General features: G+C 40.0%; 1 protein-coding gene across 1 annotated transcript; it reads right to left on the reverse strand.

The window, feature by feature from the left end:
- Positions 1-1,836: 1,836 nt before the first annotated feature.
- On the reverse strand, positions 1,837-7,094 carry fmoda (fibromodulin a). Its single transcript, XM_037792659.1, has 6 exons — positions 6,986-7,094; positions 5,922-6,317; positions 4,361-4,483; positions 4,111-4,251; positions 3,760-4,027; positions 1,837-2,751 (listed from the first exon to the last, which is right to left on the reverse strand). The coding sequence occupies exons 2-6, from the start codon at positions 6,285-6,287 to the stop codon at positions 2,600-2,602; spliced, it is 1,050 nt and encodes a 349-aa protein (XP_037648587.1). The 5' UTR covers positions 6,288-6,317; positions 6,986-7,094; the 3' UTR covers positions 1,837-2,599.
- Between the last annotated feature and the right edge of the window lie 11,544 nt (positions 7,095-18,638).

Here is an 18,638-nt window from a genome sequence, read left to right on the forward strand (position 1 = left end):
GGAAAGCTCTCCCTCTGCAGCAGCTCAACCTGATGATCCACTTACTGTCAAGCACTAACCTCACAATCATGAGCAAATAAGTCTCCTTACAGATAATATGGCATGATTGTGGGGAGCAAACAGTCTCAAGAAGAATGGAAGGTGACGAAAAGCCAGATTATTTCATGGTGGTCTCTGCTGTTTTTTTTTGGTGGTATTATTTAAATCTTCTTCTACAGAGATTCTTGGAAACATTTATATCAGCCCCACAGAGTCATAGTTTGCTTTTGCAGCATTGTTGAAAAGCTTTTAATCTTCTCATGCGGTTCATTGCCTATATTAACCTATTTGTGCCAACATCCTCTTAAGAGCGGTCCTCTGTGTTATCTATTGGTTTTATTTAGTAGTCAAACATACCATCAGTCACAGTGCTTTGACTCTTTCCGGTTTCCTCTTTCCAGATGTACTGACCTCTTCGTGCACCACTGGCAGTGACGGTAGAAGTACTCAGATCCGTTACTTAAGTAAAAGTAGTAATACCACAGTGGTAAAAAATAATCAGTTACAAGTAAATGTCATGCATTTAAAATTTAATTCAAATAAAATTACAAAAGTATTAGCATCAAAATAAACTTAAAGTACTCATTTTGTTGAACAGCCCTTTTTATAATAAAATATATAATTGTATTATGATTATTGATTTATTAATGTGCATATCCCTTAAATACTACAGCAGGCTGATTTTAATTCATTTTTATATTCATGTACTGCTTGGTAGCTTGTGAAAATCACCCTGGGGATCAATAAAGTCTAATTAATATAATAATATCAGAATCAGAAATATTGATCCCCGGGGGATTGCTCTTGTATAAACATAAGAAATGTAAGAAAATAGAAATAAAGGAGTATGTAAATCATGCACATAATGCTACAATATAAACAAAATATATGTAAAGAAATATAAGTACTAACATTAAAAATAAGAAAATGAGAATATAAAAAATAGGAAATATGTACAAATATTTGCATTAAGACGAGCAATATATAGCATATAACCACAGTGCCAAAAAAGTAAATACAAAATGCTGAGAAGTGGGATCTATAAAGTGTGTTAAATATAAATGCAAGAATGGTATAAATAAAAAATGAATAAGAATATTATCATTATATAGATAATTATTGATATAATAATATCATTATTTACTTGCTGTAACTAGTAACTACAGTTATCAAACAAATGTAATGGAGTAAAAAATACAATATTTGCCTCTGAGATGTAGTGAAGTAGAAGTATACAGTGGCAGAAAATGGAAATACTCAACCTCAAAATTGTACTTAAGTACACTACTTGAGTAAATGTACTGAGTAACTTTCCACCACTGACCTCTGGTTCAGAAAAGTACATAAAGACTCATTTAGCTGGAGAGGATTCAGCCTCTAAATCTTCTCTAGAGTCCAACACTTTGCAGACGTTCCACCTCACAAACAACTTGGATGTGGCGCAGGAAGTCCCTGATACCATTTAGTGAGCAGAAGATCTGTCGTCTTTTGAAGCTCCTCATATTGTACGTGTGTAAATGTTTTCTAAACTCATAAAACTTCTCATATCCTTCACATTAACTTTTGAGATAACAAGTGCCTTTGTGTATTTAATAGCCAAAGAATGTGTCGCTGCCTGCATCCGTTCAGTGTGAACAAAAGCCGACTGTCCTGAGCAAACTATGTTACGGTGCTCCTCTGTTTCTTCTTCTTGAATCCACCCTTAGTCCATAAAATCACTGAATCAAACCCACATCACACACAAAGACAGTAAAAGACACTACAAATACCGGAAGACAAAGAAAAAGTACTTGTTGTTTTTAAAAATCCCATCTTTTATTTATTCTGTAACCCACTTGTCAGTACCAATCCATGTAATGCATACAGTAACTCAAGAATCCTAAATCACACACCTAAAAGCCCCTCGTGTGTGATTCACTACAGTATGGAGATATTTATCACATGGTAGATATCTATCTATGTCACAGTTTTTTTTGTTGTTTCTTTATCACAAAGAAAAAATAATGTACCCAACTGCCATAAGATATCACTTTGGGACACAGTTGTCAGAGAAGTGATGAAGATATCGTAATGCTTCTATCATACACGTTACATACTATTTTTTATCATCAGACAAAACAATCAAAAGCATGCTTTGTAGGAAGAGAGATAACAGCACTGATTACAAAGATCCTCACAGCAACATATAAGGAGGATCAGATCATTTTCAATACGCAAAAAAAGAAATATTTGGCTCATACAGTAGGCTATCTTATTAGGTTTATACACTGTATTTTGTTGCGAAGGGGCTCATTTAACTTTACAAACAAGACTTGGGCATTTGTCCAGATTTGTTAGGGAAACTCATAACATTTAAAGTTTAACTTGTTTGTATTTTCCACAGAAAATGTCCTGTGAAAAATGACATATCTAGTAAAGCTTCTCCAATTACTGTAAAACTGCTGTCATATAAACAACCACATATGACAACCTTTGCTTTCACTGTGATGTTAATAGTGAATATTACAGTACAGTAAGATCTGCTGCCTCCTGCTGTTGATTTTTAGCTATATACACACAGTTAGACCTCAATGGTGGAAGTCTGGCGCAAGCAGCGGTTTGTCTCTGTAGGGATGTCCTGGCGGCTGATCTCATTCCCATCCAGTCGCAGCGTCCGGAGCTTGGAGAAGCTGGTCACGTCCATAACGCTGCAGAAACTTCCCAGAGTGAACTCTAGAGGGACAGATGGGGAGGTGGTAAAGACTGTGTTTGTGTCACAGCACCTGTATATCAGTTAGGAAATGAAACTGCTGAGAGGTCCTAAGTATTTTTTGCCATAATATTAAATATTCATGACTAAATAGGAAAAAAAAAAACTCCTAAATTAATGTTTTTTAAGATTATCTTCTTCATCAGGACTGCATGTGTGTAGTTTGATCAGATTTGATTTACTGTGGACTGGAAACATCAGCAAACAACCAAAACCTGCCCGTTCTCATTCCCAGGGTGTCAAATACTGACGCCTTGTCACGCCCCTCGGCGTGTGATACCAACGCACAAGGCCTTTAATGTTACCAGGCTTTCAATTAACTACAATGTAAACCCATCGCCGTCAATATTCACTCAGAGAAAGTAGTCGGGGAGTGTGGTGACTTAGTTTAAAGAGCAACAAAAAAACACATTGGAGGGGTGGTGGACGGGTCCAACAAACACAGGGCTTTCATCCAGGAGGCCGCGGTTCATGTGCCGTGTGAGACCAACAGCGTGTTGTGTGTCTTAAAGGTCCAGTGTGTAGGATCTGGCGGTATCGAGCGGTGAGGTGTGGAGATTGTAACCAACTGAAGCCTGAACTGAACTGGAGTGTGTGTGCGAGGGAAGTGAGTGGTGAAGCGTTTTTTCCTAAACCTAACTAAGTTGTTTTGTTGCCTAAACCTAAACAAGTGTTTTTGTTTGAATACACAATGTTAACCACAGCATCATAGTTTGATGCGCTGGGCTTCCCAGAGCATTAGAAAGTGACGCCAAGGGGTCCTGACAAAGCGTCAGTATGTTTGGGATGAGAACGTGTTGACCAAAACTGTATTTATTTAGAACCTGATTGCTCATAGAAAGAAGCTGATTGAGAAATGTTTGGGCCCTTTAATAACTTCTATAAATTGCTTTCTAATTTTTTTTTTTTCTAAAAAGACATGTGTAGTGCTACACAAATGATTCATAAAACATGTAGGCTATACACTTTACCTTTGATCTGGTTGGCTTGCAGATAGAGATGCTGTAGTGTGGTGCTCACTGGAGGGATTCTCTCCAGTTTATTGAAGCTCAGGTCCAGCTCCACCAACCCGGTCACATTAAAGGTGTTGGCAGGGATACCCTTGTCTGTCAGCTGGTTGTGAGCCATCCTGACATACTGCAGCTGAGTGAAATGGCCCAGGAAGCCCTCTGGTAGAGAATCAATGGAGTTGGACTCCAGGTAGAGCTGGTGCAGATGTTCGGGGAGTGCCTCTGGGACCTGGAGTCAGTTAATGAAAATATTATGGGAGGACTGCAGATTCACTTCATGGGACATTTGCAAACACAGATACACACAATTACCTTTGTCAACTTGTTGCTGCTGATGTCCAGCAGTGTGAGGGATTGGAGTGCCTTCAGTGATGTGCCCATGTCTGTGACAGCGTTGTCATGGAGATACAGGATAGTGAGGTTATCCATTCCCTCTACGTCTGCAGGTGTTACCTAGGCAACAGTAATTTTTTAAGTCTTATGTCTGTGACGTACGGTCAAAACGAGTAAATGAGAACAGAGAGGGGCTCTGCGTGAATATCAAACTATTGCAAAACATTACCTTTTCAATCTTGTTGTGGTTGATTCTCAGGTCTCGCAGGGTGCGAGGGAGGTTTGAAGGGAAGGCAGTCAAATTGTTGTGTTGTAGATATAAACGCTCTAGTCTCTCCAACTGCAGAAATGCCTACAAAAGATAGATGCCTGATAGTTAGATGCCTGAAATAAGGTTTGTGGTTAACACAAGAGATTTTAATGTTTGTTCTACGACATAAAATGCATCAATAAATACCCCACTCGTGAATCTTGAAGCCTTGATATGTCTTTAAAAAAGGCGGCTGCTAACAAATGGCTAAATGAGACTTCTAAATGTCATCACGCCGTCTCGTCCGCCTTTACAGCCTCGTCGTGTATACTCACACTCATGCAACCTTTTTGTAGTTTGTTTATAGTTTAACGTTAGCTTTTTACTTCTGGCGATTGCATTCACACTTCAAAAATCGTAAAAGCAGTGTTCTTTGTGAAGATTATCTTGCTGAGCTGCTAAGTATCATAAACAAGATTATCGGTATCTTATTATCATTATTTTCATTATATAATAAGAATAATTATTAAATTATCATTATTATTATTTTTTATTATTATCATTATAATAAAAGAGATTATTTTCTGCAATAACCCAAAATCCAAAGGAAAAATCCCATTGGCCTTTTGTCGAGGGAACCGGGGCGATGCTAACTTCCTGGTAGGCCTACAAAAATACATCATCCCTGGAGCACTCTATTGAAGAGTTAGAATGACATTAGTATCGAAACCAATCTAAGTGACATTTGTATTTTACATGCTGTTTAATGTGCTGCAGCTGAGCAGCTAATTTGCTTGATACCAGTGCACTTTTTTCTTTTGCTGGTTGCTCGTTCAACAAGCTAAGGCTCAGGGCAAGACGCTGTAAGTTAGACGCTAATGCAAGTTGTTGTTTGTGTGCAATAGTGTGCTGTAAATTGAGATTTCAGACACTTATTTATCATCATCATTTTGCATCATCACTGGTAGCTGTTGGCTCGTGCAACTGTGACTTTCGCATCTAAAAAATGCATCGTGGGGTTGTTTGCGGAAAGTAGTTCACATACAATGGACATGACTTTCTTCGTTCCTTTGGGGAATATTTTGAGGGCACTACTGTCTATATATAATGGATATATTTAAACATTCTGTCACTCTAATAAAATGGCAGTAAATGTGGTGCACTAATAGAAAGTGATTTCGGACGCTGCCAGTGTAACTGTCTGCCTATAATAGAACAATGACGTTATTGCTTGTTTTGCTTAATGCAGAAGTTTGATTGGCTGTATGAAAACATCTACGTACAGTAGGAAGAAAAGTAACGGTATTATGATGGATTAATACAAAGCCATCATGAAACCAAAACATACAAATGTCTCCCTTTTGATGTCTGAGAAAACACATGTAATTTTAATTAATGTCAGTTGGACATTAAAACTAAGAACCACATGTCCAACTGCATAAAGCCAGCCATCTGACAACCATTTAGAGCAGCATCACCGCTTCATGCTCTGAGCTCACATGTGTTGCTGGATCTGACTGAGACCACATGTGGGGTTTACCTTCTTGCCAATGGCATCAGATGTCAGCTGGTTGTGATGCATCATGAGCCACATCAGGTTTGTTGCATTTACTAGAGCTGAGTCGGGCACAGCTGTGATGGCATTGTTTTGGAGGTACAAGTATTTCACGCGGGAGGGGATGGTCGGCATGGCTGTCAGGCCCCGCCCGTCACAGTACATGGCGGCTGGGAAGGAGGGGGGGCAGTCACACTCATCTGGACAATCCCCTCCTGTGGTGTCTGCCTGCAGGGAGCCATATCTTAGGCTCCGCGGGCCGTACAGCCAGGCGAAGGGGTCCCGTCCATGTCCATGGGAGCGAGAGAGTGGAAGCAGGGCAGACAGGAGGAAGACAATCACCCCACGCATGGTCACAGTCACACAAATCTTCACTGTAATCTAACCGAGACAAAGACAAAGAGAAAAGGCAATACAATTCAAGATAGAAATGAATTTATTCACAAATTGACAGAGCTCTTTTGTTAATAGGGGTATATTGACTAGTATTTTCTTTAATATTTTGAAACAGATACACTTCAGAGTCTGTACTCACTAAGGGAAAGTTCCTCACTTATATAGTAAAGAGGTATGGATTTGCAAAAACGAAATAAAATCTTAATTAAGCCACTAAAATGTCAAAAAAACAAACTTCTCTAACACCTTTAGAGAAAAAGCTGCTAAATGAACAGTCAAAGGTGCAGTGCAGCTCACTGACTTTGTTTTGGAAATGTAACTGCCTGCAGAGAGGTACATTCTTCGGGGTCTTAATCCACGGGGAATCCAGAGAGGAAGCATTAAAAAAAAAGAAAGAACCTCGCCATGAATGCCAGCTTTGTTAATGGTTCTTCACTGCTGCCCCCAAAATTGTGGGAAAATATCCAATAATTATACCCTCTGATTTGCAGAACAAAAGCTCAAACGAAAATATGACTCTATCATCACGTGTTTATTCATCTCCTATAAGGTTTCATAGATAAATACCACAGAGACAGACAGTGTTCACACACATGCATGCACATACAAAAACACATACACACACACACACACACACACACACACACACCTACCTGATCAGATTGGCTCGCCCTCCTGGTCCCCTCTTCTCTCTCAGACTGTGCTCAGGACTGAAGGGGGACTCTGACAAACACTTTGTAAAAAACACTTTCCTCCCCTCCCTGCTCTCTTTTACATCCCCCCTCTCCTTCCTGCACCCCCTGTTTGCTCAGGCATGGCCCAGCACACCCCACACCCCACTCTGGTGCCTCTTTTTCCACTAATGTGAGTGATGTGCAGATGCAGTGGCCGTGAGGGATTGTTCCCATCTGTGTGCAGCACATTCAGGTCCTTTTAGCTGTGAATCCCATTATTTCTTCTATAGTTAGACATTTGCACCTTTGCAACCCCCTCTATTGTTGTTAAAACACCTGAGTGTGTGTGTGCATGTGGTTTATATGACACAAGTGTGTTAAATTGTTATTGCGCATTATGCTCTTTTAGCTAAGTAATAGTCAATCTACATCCACGGCAACTTATTTCCTGTAGTTGACAGTGGGAAAGATGTCTGTAAGGTCATGTCATTGTTGAAGGTGATTTTATTATTTTAATTATCTTGCAGTAATATACTACACTATACTAAACTACTATAATACTATGGGTTACGTGACAATACTATACAAAGACAATAGTTTTTTGCTTTCCAACATTATTCAGATAGACTGATAATGGATAACAAAATGGTATATCCCAACCACCTTGAGCCCACTTAGCAAAAATCCCCGTGCCAGAGACAAAGTTTTTTTAACAGGGGAGGATCTAACTCTTTCCATTCCTCTCCAACAGCCTTACATCTTGTAAAGGGTTAAATGAAAACATGTGTGACAGTCTGTCTGGTCTTAATGCGGGCCTCTTCCTGCCTCTGTGTCCTTTCTCTGACACGATCTCCATCTGAATTAGTTTTATCCCTTTTTTCTTCTCTATATATCCTTCTCTTTTTCTTGTTATTGTGGGACACCATTTTATAATGTCCCTTGGTCACATTATAAAAGAGTAGTGTGATTGTTTGATAGCTAAACATGTTTGCACAGGAAAAGGATGTATCTGGACCTTATTTGTTTTGAACAAAAGCATCACTGAAAGTCTTTCCTTTGGATGTACCATTTCATGTTGAGTACAAACCCACTGGCTTGTGTTTCCTCCAGAGATCTACATATAATATTTTTACATTGCATGTTTCATCCTCTGCAGTGCAGTAAAGGGCCTGTGAATATGTGAAGTTTGCACATTAAATGTGTAAACATATGGGCTACTGTAGCGAAAGGAAGAGCTGAGGACGTTGACTCTGACCTGGATTAATTGCTTTCTTTCCAAGAGTTAGATGAGAAGATCAAGTACACACTTATGCCAGGAGACTGTTAGACATACACAGACATACATTACATAAATGATTGGGGTGGTGAGGTGGGCTAACCCTTATGTTTTCTTCGGAACTCTCCTCTTACAGAAAAATGCAAGACCCTTCCTGTAACATGTAAAGGCCCTGACACACCAAGCTGACGGTTGGCTGTTGGACAGTTTGGGGCCGTCGGTGAGCATCCATCGGCCAAGTTTTTCGTTGTGTCCCGCAACGTCAGCTCTGGTCTGCCCGAGTCTGCGATTTTTTTGGGCCGATTCAGCATTTCGAATCGGCGGCGGCGCCAGTCTGTGAGAGGAATCACTCTGATTGGTGATTCAGTTTATGCAAATCAGTGCACGAGGAGAGAAACGGACGTGAAGAAAGCATGCAAATGAGTAAAGTAAAGAAGGAAAGCGCTTCTCATTTTTCATTTTCATCTCATCTGATCACTCCAATACAGAGATATTTTCACTATGACATGGTCATCTGGAATGAAGCTAAGTGGTGAGTGAAAGTGGTGTGAAAATGGTTGGCAGACGACGCTTTATTTCATGTACGTATCATAACAACGGCCTGTATATCTGCATTCCTCGGTCTTCTGGTTTCCCTTTATGAATGACAAATACAGACTACCTCGACCTGCTGGTGTGAAGAGTTATTTCATCTCACGCAGGCGCAGAACGTACGTTCGAGTGCAACTTTTTGGCCAAGACAAAGGAGACATGATGCGACTCAACAGTCGGCCTTCGTCGCCGCTAGTTCTTTGATGTCGGCTTGGCGTGTTCACAGCTTAAGAATAACATAACAGTGTTAGTTGGGTGCAACTTATTTAATCATGTACATTGTACACCAATTTAAACTAGGTCTATCAATCGATTAAAATATTTTATCTCAAGTTAAAGGGACTGTTTGTAACTTCTTACACGTATAAATCAATCCTGGTCTGTGTCCCACAGCTACGCTGTTCAGACAAGACTCCAACACAAACTACACGGAAGCACCAAAGTTATATCTAGTGAAGCCCGTCTTGCAAAACAGTGTTGGCTGCGGTCGGAGGACGCGGGGGAGACCGTAGCTTTGGTCTCCAGGGCCGGAGTCTCTGCTGTACTCTGCTCCTCTGCCTGCCTGCTTGCCTTCACTCACTCACCGCGCTCGTTCTCGCTATTTCGCTCCACCTCAAGTGCATGCGTGCACACTACACACTGAAGAAGAGTTAGTAGCTCTGAGAATATCTAGTGAATGTCCAGTGGACGTTTGTGCAGAAATAAATGCTGCAGCTCCTCCAGACCAACAGAGGTTTCCCGTGTCTTGTGAAGTGACGGGGCTCCGAAGCGAGAAAGGTTATCGTCTCTGACCAAAACTCCGGTGTCTCACCCGTTCCCTCCGGCCGCGGTCGGGAGGCTGAGGCAGGAAAAGCCAACGCAGGATCAGCACTGATTCATGGAGAGACCTTCGTCTGGTCAGCTAACATTACTGCTAAGCAGTTGAAATATAGAGTGATATTGTGGTTTTAGCTGACGTGTGTCGCCTCACTGTTTTGAGCGATGCTCGTTCATGTCTATGTAGAGCGAGCACAAGCATGAGCCCGACGCTGACTTTCGTTGACTTAACGGCCACAGGTGTCGCTGTTAACAAGCATTTCTGATTCTTACAAACAGTCCCTTTAATCTCACATTTTTTATATGTTCAAAATACCTACACAACAACACAAAACAATGACAAATAAGAAACCCTCACAGGTACTGCAGTTAGCATAAAACAATGTTTTGTTTTGTGCCTGGCGACCTCACAGTGTTTGTTTTCTTAGTGTTTATGCTAAGCTAAACTAACTTTCTCCTAGCTGTTCATATTTCACAGTGGCATACATTTTTTAATCTAACTCTTAGCAATAAAGCAAGTAAGCATTAGTGTTGTTGAAGTGTTCTTGTAGTGGATTTGGAGAATTGTTACACCCCCATATTTCCCAAAATGTCGAAATATTCCTTTAAACCTGTTGTTTTGCTTTTAACATTTGTCCAATGGCTGCACCATCTTGGTGAACGATCAAAGAGCAAAGAGCAGTCCTGTCAGTACACGTAGGAAAGTATGCTATGTAAACTGGCTCAGTGCCTTACACATGTTAATTAAGTTACTTGTTATAGCCATTGTGTCAGACATCTGACAATAAAAGGCTTTATAGATCAAAAAGGGAAGAAATGAATAACCAGATGGCCACATTGTGTTAAAGCTGAGCTGGAGACCTGGGTGAGGAATTTACAAGGCTGAGACAGTGATTGTTGAAGCTCGATGCAGCTGAACAGACCGGTCAGTCCTCTGCCCAGCCTTATGAAACACTGAACCAGTCATATTTATTATTGAAAATGGGATTTGAGGTGTGTGTTGTTCTTACTTCTCAACACAGCTTTATTTTTCTCTGAATGGAGAAGCCCCTGTGAACTGAACCAGGATGAACTCCAACCCTTCACTCGCCACTGGCTTATGAGCTGTTTGAGGTTAAATACCTCTTGCAACATAACATTAAAGACCTGTTTATATGAGGTGGTTAAATAGATAAAGTCTAATGTGTGCGCGTGACAGAAAGTACATATCTACATATACAAACAAATATAAAGAAATGTGAAAGAGAGATAAACAGAAGGTGCAGCAGTTACCATTTAGAGTGAGAGAAATTGATTCTCTGCTGACCAGGACTTCAAAGTAAGAGGCCCAGGTGGACTCTGCGTGGCCCCCAACGTTAACCCAGCCCCCCACCCTGACTCCCGTCTGGGTCAGGAGCAGCGCTGAGCAGGGATCAGAGAGATCAGAGGGCCTGGCCCTTTTCAATCAGGCCGTGAACTCTTCACAGGAATGTCACAGGAATTTTCATTCTGGACGTTGCTTCACTCACCTGCAGAGAAGTTTGAAATAATTAAAACTATTCTAAACATCTACTCATCCTAGCTTTCTTCAGCCCTTCAAAGATGTGTTTATTTCCAGAAAGAAAGCAGGTCAGTGATAGGAAATTCCCTTTGTTTGGAGACCTAGTTTTGTTTCGCATGAGATGGATTAAATGGTCTTTATATGTATGAATGGCAGTCAGATGTTCTTACATCTGCCCTACAGATTCATATGGGCTTGATAGATTTCACATATTTTAAAAATGCTGCTCTTTCTAAGTAAGATGCTTTTTTTTTTTACTGTGGAAGAAGGAGACACAACAACATTTTTTTGTATCAACCTTTAAGGTCCAGTGCTGGCGGGATCTAGCGACGAGGTGAGGAGATTGCAACCAACTGAAGCCTCTCCCGTGTGCCAAGCGCGTTGGAGAGCTATGTATATGTGGGAAGTGAGTGGTGAAGCAAGAGAGAAAGAGCGGCGGCGACGGGAGCGAGTAACGTTATCGACTCCGGCCCAAGCAGGAAAAGTCAACAGAGTGTGGTTTGTCCGTTCTGAGCAACTGTAGAAACATGACGGTGCAACATGGCGGACTCCATGGAGAAGACCCGCTCCCTGTAGATATAAACGGCTCATTCTAAGGTAACGGAAATATAACGATTCTTATTATCAGGTGATTATACACCTGAAGAAAACATACTTTTGTGACACACTGTTTCTTTAAATAAAATCATTTAATTATGAATTTCACGATGCAATCTGTGGCAGTTTATCTTTTACTACAAAGTTTGTCCATCTCTTATAGTCTCTCTCTCTCAAACCCTTTTCTTGTTCTTAACCATAAAAATGACATGCCTAACTCTAACCAACTCTTTCACTAACCTGAACCCAAAACCAAATCTGAACCTACAATTCAATGGTAAACCTTATGGGAACCGGATTTTTGTCCCCACAATGTGATTTATACAAGTTTACACCCCCCACCACACACACCCACACACACACACACACACCCACACACACACAAACACACGCACGCACACACACACACACACACGCACACACACACACACACCCACATAGCAATGATTCTCACTTATTGTAAATCAAAGAAAGTATACTGAGTTATAACTTACATACAAAGATTGTTTAATTTCATAATATCACATATAAAGTATAACACGTAGGTCTAGTCATAAAGAAGATGCACTCATGATATCACAAACTAATGGAACATTCTAGGAATGATAGAGATTCGGTTTTAGCGGTCCCTGGACAATGGGTCTCCTTAAGGTAACTTGAACCATGGCACCCCAGGGCACAGGGGGCAGCATAAACCATGGGATGGAAAGCAGATGTCCACACACACACACACACACAGATAAATCACACACAGATGTTCATGATTACACCACGTCAAGCTTCTCATCTTCTTCTCATACAGATGAAAGCAGCAGATTGTTTTGTATGTATGTTGGTACCAATTTTAATTACGGGTCTAATCTAAATTCTGGTGTTAAATCCGCTATGTGATCTTAAAAATAATCTTAAGGGTGTCCTGGTAACCAAGTGGTCTGAGATGATGCACGCAACTGCTCCATCTCATGCCGGGGACTATCTGTTGTATTGCAGTAATGAAACTCAGTATGTGAAAATGACTTTGTCACCAAGAAAAAAACACATTTAACTTAGAGCAGTACTTCATTTGTGAACCTGAAATGAATTTAAACACTAACAGAAATAATATGGTTCCAAAAGAAAAATACATGTCTAATAGTTATAATGAGATTATATATCTTCTTCTTCAGTCGGTACAATCGTTATTTTTCTTTGAATTAATACATCCAATCTGTCAAAAGAATATCTATATACCATTTATTGGTATTAATGTGTAATGTAATGTGCAATAAACATTTGCAAAGTACACCTTTACCTTAGTAACTATATAAACTAAGGCTTAGTTTATATCACCATATACTAAGCTTGTGTGTGCTGTCGATTACACAGAAGATGTTGCCCTCTAGTGTCAAAGACGTGAACTGTTGAGGGACACGTTGAGGCAGCAGATGGTGAGTGAAATTATGAGAAGAGGAAGAACAAGAGGTGGGAGAAGAAACTAATTCAGGCTCAGCTGGTGCTGTTGAACACTGATTGTTTAGATTTCTAAAAATAACACGCTAACCGGTGTAAGCATCTGTGTTTCTGTGATATTGAACAGTAAAAAAAATGTCACTTCAAGTCCATTTAGTCAAGAGAACAAAACAAAAAAACACACCCACACAAAAAACAAACATGGCAACATTTATTCCTACACGAATGTGAAGTCCTCAAAGTAATATGATATAATAATATAATCAATATTTTTATGTTACCAATGGATAATTATCACCTGCAGTTCATCTCAGCTCCACAGAGAGTTTTAGAGTCTTTCAGTCACTGTTTTTATGGCTGTTTTGGTTCATTCTTCTGGATGTGTAAATACAAACCATATGCTACCATGTTCATCAACTTAAAAGCTGATGATGTATCAGTGTTGTGTTAACAGCTTTCCGCTGTCCCCAAATGGCCTTTAAAAATAAGTTATTGTTTACAGCGCTCTGAGTAAAAATTTAACTTAACAAACTCCATCTGATGATGAGGATCATATGATGTGAATGAAAGCTCCAGAATAGCTAATAAATGGACCTCAAGCATAGACTGTATAAGAAGTGGACTTAGTCCCCGTGATTGGTTTGTGGACTGCCGTTTTGAAGCATCGAGTTCGGCATTTTGACTGTGGCCACCTTGGTTTTTGGCCGTTGCCATCTGGTCTTTTTGCACCCAGAAGTGACACGAGAGGGTGGAGCTAAGTTCAACTGAACACTAAATATGACATTTTAGGGGACCAAAAAAAGTTATGACTAGCTTTCATGAACTGAAAACACACTGTGAAAGGGTTAAAGCTGTAAGACCAAAACACGGACAACTCCCAGACCTCCCAACGCTGTGGTAGCGACCTGTCAATCACAAGGTAGCCACGCCCTAAAGCATCCCCTGCTTTAAGGTCTATTTGACTCTAAATGGGACCATAATTTACTAAATGAACATCATGCTGTATTGAAGAAGACTTGAAACTAGCGATTGAGACCATAAACTCATGTTTACAATGTTTACTGAGGTAATAAATCAAGAGAGAAGTAGGGTCATTATCTCATAGACTTCTATACAATCAGACTTCTTTTTGCAACCAGAGGAGACGCCCCCTGCTGGCTGTTAGAAAGAATGAACGTTTTAAGGCACTTCAGCATTCGCTTCACTTTTCAGAACTGGAGGTTTACCCACTGACCTCAACGTAAGACTGTTTTGTCAATTGTTGTTTCTAAGCTTAAGGTTGAACTTAACGTAAAGGTACCCTGTTGAGTTTTCTTTAAAATACACAAAAGTCATGCTGATATTCAGTGTTACTCACCTTAACAAAGGTGTTGAATGCATTTAAACATTTGCAAAGTGGATTTCAAGTCCAACATTGTTTACAGTACATCCATGTTTACGAGCTAACAGTCTTCTTCTAAACCGCCTTTGTTGGCACATGTGGCCTCTATAATTATTAATAATATTTCCCATGACCAGCTTTTCCTCAAAATGTCTTCAGACACATAGCCAAACAAAGGCAAGACTTGCACTTACACTACGCAGTGCAGGTAAAAACATGAAACTTTAGAAGATTATAGAGTATTTGTGGTTTTCAGGGAACAGCTTTAGGCGTGCCCTTATAATTTCTGTCAAACGGTTTGAGGATATGCTTTACCTGCCAGCTCTCTAACAGGAAACCACCTGAGGGCAATGTCTGCTATGGGAAATGTAATTAATGTGAAAAGATGATGACTCATTAACAAGAAATCATAAACCAATAATAATTACTTTAACAGATTGATGAATCTTTGTATTGTGTTGTATTACTTTTTCTCAGAAGGTACACCAGAGGTGACGTCATGTTAATGTTGGTGTTTGTAGCAACATGTGTGCTTTGTGTAACTGTTACTGTCAGATTGGATGGCTCATATTACACGAGTTGCTACTGTACCTTTTAATACATATTTAGCTTAGCATGGGGCTCTCTCTATGATGCCAGCAATAATGGATGACATTAATGATGATATGTGACAAAATGAACACTATTTTGTTGTTGCTTCTTTTGTATTTTCTGTGATTTCATAATGATACAGATTTTCTGTCATTTAATTTCCATGCATTATAGCACAGATGTGGGTTAAGACCACATAATCAGCTTGGACTAGCTCTTCTTTTACTTACCATCAATTATGATAATGATAAAAAAGACTATTAATGCTGTATTGGAAATTTGGGGCTATTATTAGGGGAGTGCGGGGTTGGGTGGGACACTTTTGTATCAATGCCAAATAACCTTCCATTACACAGACTAGTTGAACAGTAATGAAAATAATTTGATCAGGGGGTGGAACAACTGTAGATTCGGCGTTTTTTCATTTTAAACTCTGTGAAATTACAGTTGAGTTCGACCAAAGCACACTTGGTGATTGTTGGAAAGAGTAACAACAACAGTTTAGGTGAGTTTTATTTTGTTTCCGTCCAGTTTGAATGAAGTGTTTTACGATGCTCCGCTATGTACAGCTGATGTCATCATAAACAAAAATACACGTGGATGATGGCGCAAGCTGCACAGAGAGGGTGTGGAGGTCTGCGCTCTCCGAGTGCCATTCTAGTTCTTGGGTGTTTCTTTCCTGTGCCATAGATTTTTAAATTACAATCCCTTGAGTTAGAGATATATGTACTGTACTAATCAGTAGGTGAAAGCTGATCTATTGTATTTGCAATCTTTATGGGGCAGCTGGATGTTGTAGTGAGCAGGAAGATTTTTGTTAAATTTGAAGATCCTAAACCAAGCCCACGTGTTTTTACTTAAAACATATTTAGAAATATGTTTGCTTAATGTCTTTATTTGGCCTCAAATACTATATTGAAACATTGTATGTGTAGATATAGATTTGTATTTTGTAGATTAAATTCTTGATATGAACGTAAGCATTAACATATTTCCTTCTTGGAATTTTTTTTATCCTGTAGGCTTTGTTTAGTTTGTGCTCGTTGGTTTTTAGATGTGAACAAGTTGTGGCTTACTTTCCTTTCACCTTTCTAGGGCCCCCATCAAAAACCTTATTGTTGTGTTACAGCACCCTCTTTTGTTTCAATTTAGCAGTTAGCTCTTCCTTCTTCTTCCTCAGCTTTCATTTGTTGAGAATTTCTATATTATCCACCCATCCATCCAATTTCTCTGCCCACTTATCCTGTGCAGATTTAGGAGTTTGGAGCTTATCCCAGCACACATTGGATGAGAAGAAACTGTGTTACGTGTCATTAAAGTAGCAGTAGGCAGTATATGTTTGGCATCATTGGGCAAAAATTCCATAATAACCTTTCAGCATATTGTAATTCAAGTGCTCTGAGAGAAAACTAGACTTCTGCACCTCATCATGGCTCTGTTTTCAGGCTTTAGAAAATCTAGCCCGTGACAGGAGACTTTGGCCAATCACAGGTCATTTCATTGAGAGAGCGTTCCTATTGGCTGTGCTCTGGTCATGTGACCGGAACTTGGCGTTCCTTCACCAGATTTCACAATGGCAGCGGCGTCACAAACTTTCTGATTTTACAGCTAAACCATGCACTACAAGATAATTCTGAAAACATTTTAGGCGAGAACTAGGCATTAATGTAACATAATATTAATTCATATTTGATCAGCGCGGCCTAGTTTGACCGTTTGGTCGGAGTTTGCAAGTGATTGACAGCCGGCTCTCATAGACAGCAGATGGACAGCAGATCTCAGATCAGCTCTTACTGCTTGTTTTCCTCCGGTCTGTGAAATCTTGCAGATGCCATTAGGAGCACCGGAGGACACAGAGGCACATGATTTTTTTTCAGGTTAGCTGTTTGATTAATTACAATCACGATATAGCGACTGTTTTTTAAAAATAACTTTTTTTTAATCATATTTGCTCCAATCTCGCCTTCAGCTTTAATTAGCAGGGGAAAATATGATGCTTCATGAACCTGAATATTCATGAAGCATAAACATGAATTCCAGTTAGCCCTGACTTGATGTGTGAGTGAGCTGAATATTTATGTGCAGGGCCTGTAACGTTTCAGTGAACGGTGTAATTCTGGAGCAGAGGGATCAGGGCCAGCAGAGGATGGAAGGAGGCCTTTTTTCCATTTCCTTCTCCTGTTTATGAGAAAACCAGACGGAGACGTGTAGCAGAGCACACAGTGTGCAGGATGGTGAGGAGCAGCCAGCCGGCTGTTGACACACTGTGTACTAGCTCTCGCTCATGTTCCCAGACACCTTCACTCAAGAATCATTTACAACTAGGTGTGTCTGCAACGATCACTGCTGTAATGTTTGATTGAATGACTACAAACCACAATTGCCCTCCATCTAGACCGCAAGCATATCAGACGTGTCTCACTCGCATGTCTCACACAACATACATGTTCTCAATTTAATCTATGCAGCTGTCTGCACCGGCTCCTTGCAGCTAAACTGCAGTTCATTATGTAACGCGTCATGTTGACTGTTTAACGCTTCCTCTAAACAGAAACTGTCGATACTGCTGAGTATTTAGTTCTGTTAGCAGGACTCTGCCGCCCGGTAGGGTTGGGCGATATAATTAAATATATAATATATATTATATATAATTAAAATTAAACCAATAAAACCACCGGCCACCATCAGCCCAACAACCGGCAATTGTTTTCAGACGCTTGAGGCATGCAATCAATGTCTGTTCACCACTGATCCAGACTGAAATATCTCAACAACTGTTGAATGGATTGCCATTAAATTTGGTACAAACATTCATGTCCCCCTCATGATGAATTGTTATAACTTCTGTGATACCTTAACTCTTCATTTAACACCATCACTTGATGAACAATACCTGCAAAACTACATAACATGACATCGTCTGTAGATTGCGTTTAGTGTTAATTTGCAAATGTTAGCATGCAAACCATAGACTGTTTATAATAAGTGGACGTAGTCACCGTGACGTCACCCATTGGTTTGTGGACTGCTGTTTTGAAGCTTCAAGTTTGACGTTTTGGCCGTCGTAATCTTGGTATTTTGCAACCAGAGGTGACACTAGAGGGTGGAGCTAAGTACAACCGAACGCTGAATAAGACATTTTTAGGCAACCCAAAATGTTCCAATTAACTTCCATGAACTGAAAACACACTGTGTTAAAGTTGTAAGACGAAAACTTGGACAACGTCGTGGTAGCGACCTGTCAACCACAAGGTAGCCACGCCCTAAAGCATACCCTGCTTTATGGTCTATTTGGCTCTAAATTGCACAATAATTTACTAAGTGAACATCATGCTGTATTGAAGAAGACTTGAAACTAGTGATTGAGACCATAAACTCAAGTTTACAATGT

The sequence above is a fragment of the Sebastes umbrosus genome, chromosome 1 (genome assembly GCF_015220745.1).
Source record: "Sebastes umbrosus isolate fSebUmb1 chromosome 1, fSebUmb1.pri, whole genome shotgun sequence".
NCBI lineage: Eukaryota > Metazoa > Chordata > Actinopteri > Perciformes > Sebastidae > Sebastes > Sebastes umbrosus.

Bases quoted from the DNA above. Each gene is read 5' to 3' on its own strand.
- fmoda (XM_037792659.1), bottom strand. From the start codon at position 6,287: ATGCGTGGGGTGATTGTCTTCCTCCTGTCTGCCCTGCTTCCACTCTCT. The intron at 4,252-4,360 runs GTAATGTTTTGC...ACTGTTGCCTAG, and splicing joins ACCACAACAAGATTGAAAAG to GTAACACCTGCAGACGTAGA. The intron at 2,752-3,759 runs GTAAAGTGTATA...CTGTCCCTCTAG, and splicing joins GCAAGCCAACCAGATCAAAG to AGTTCACTCTGGGAAGTTTC.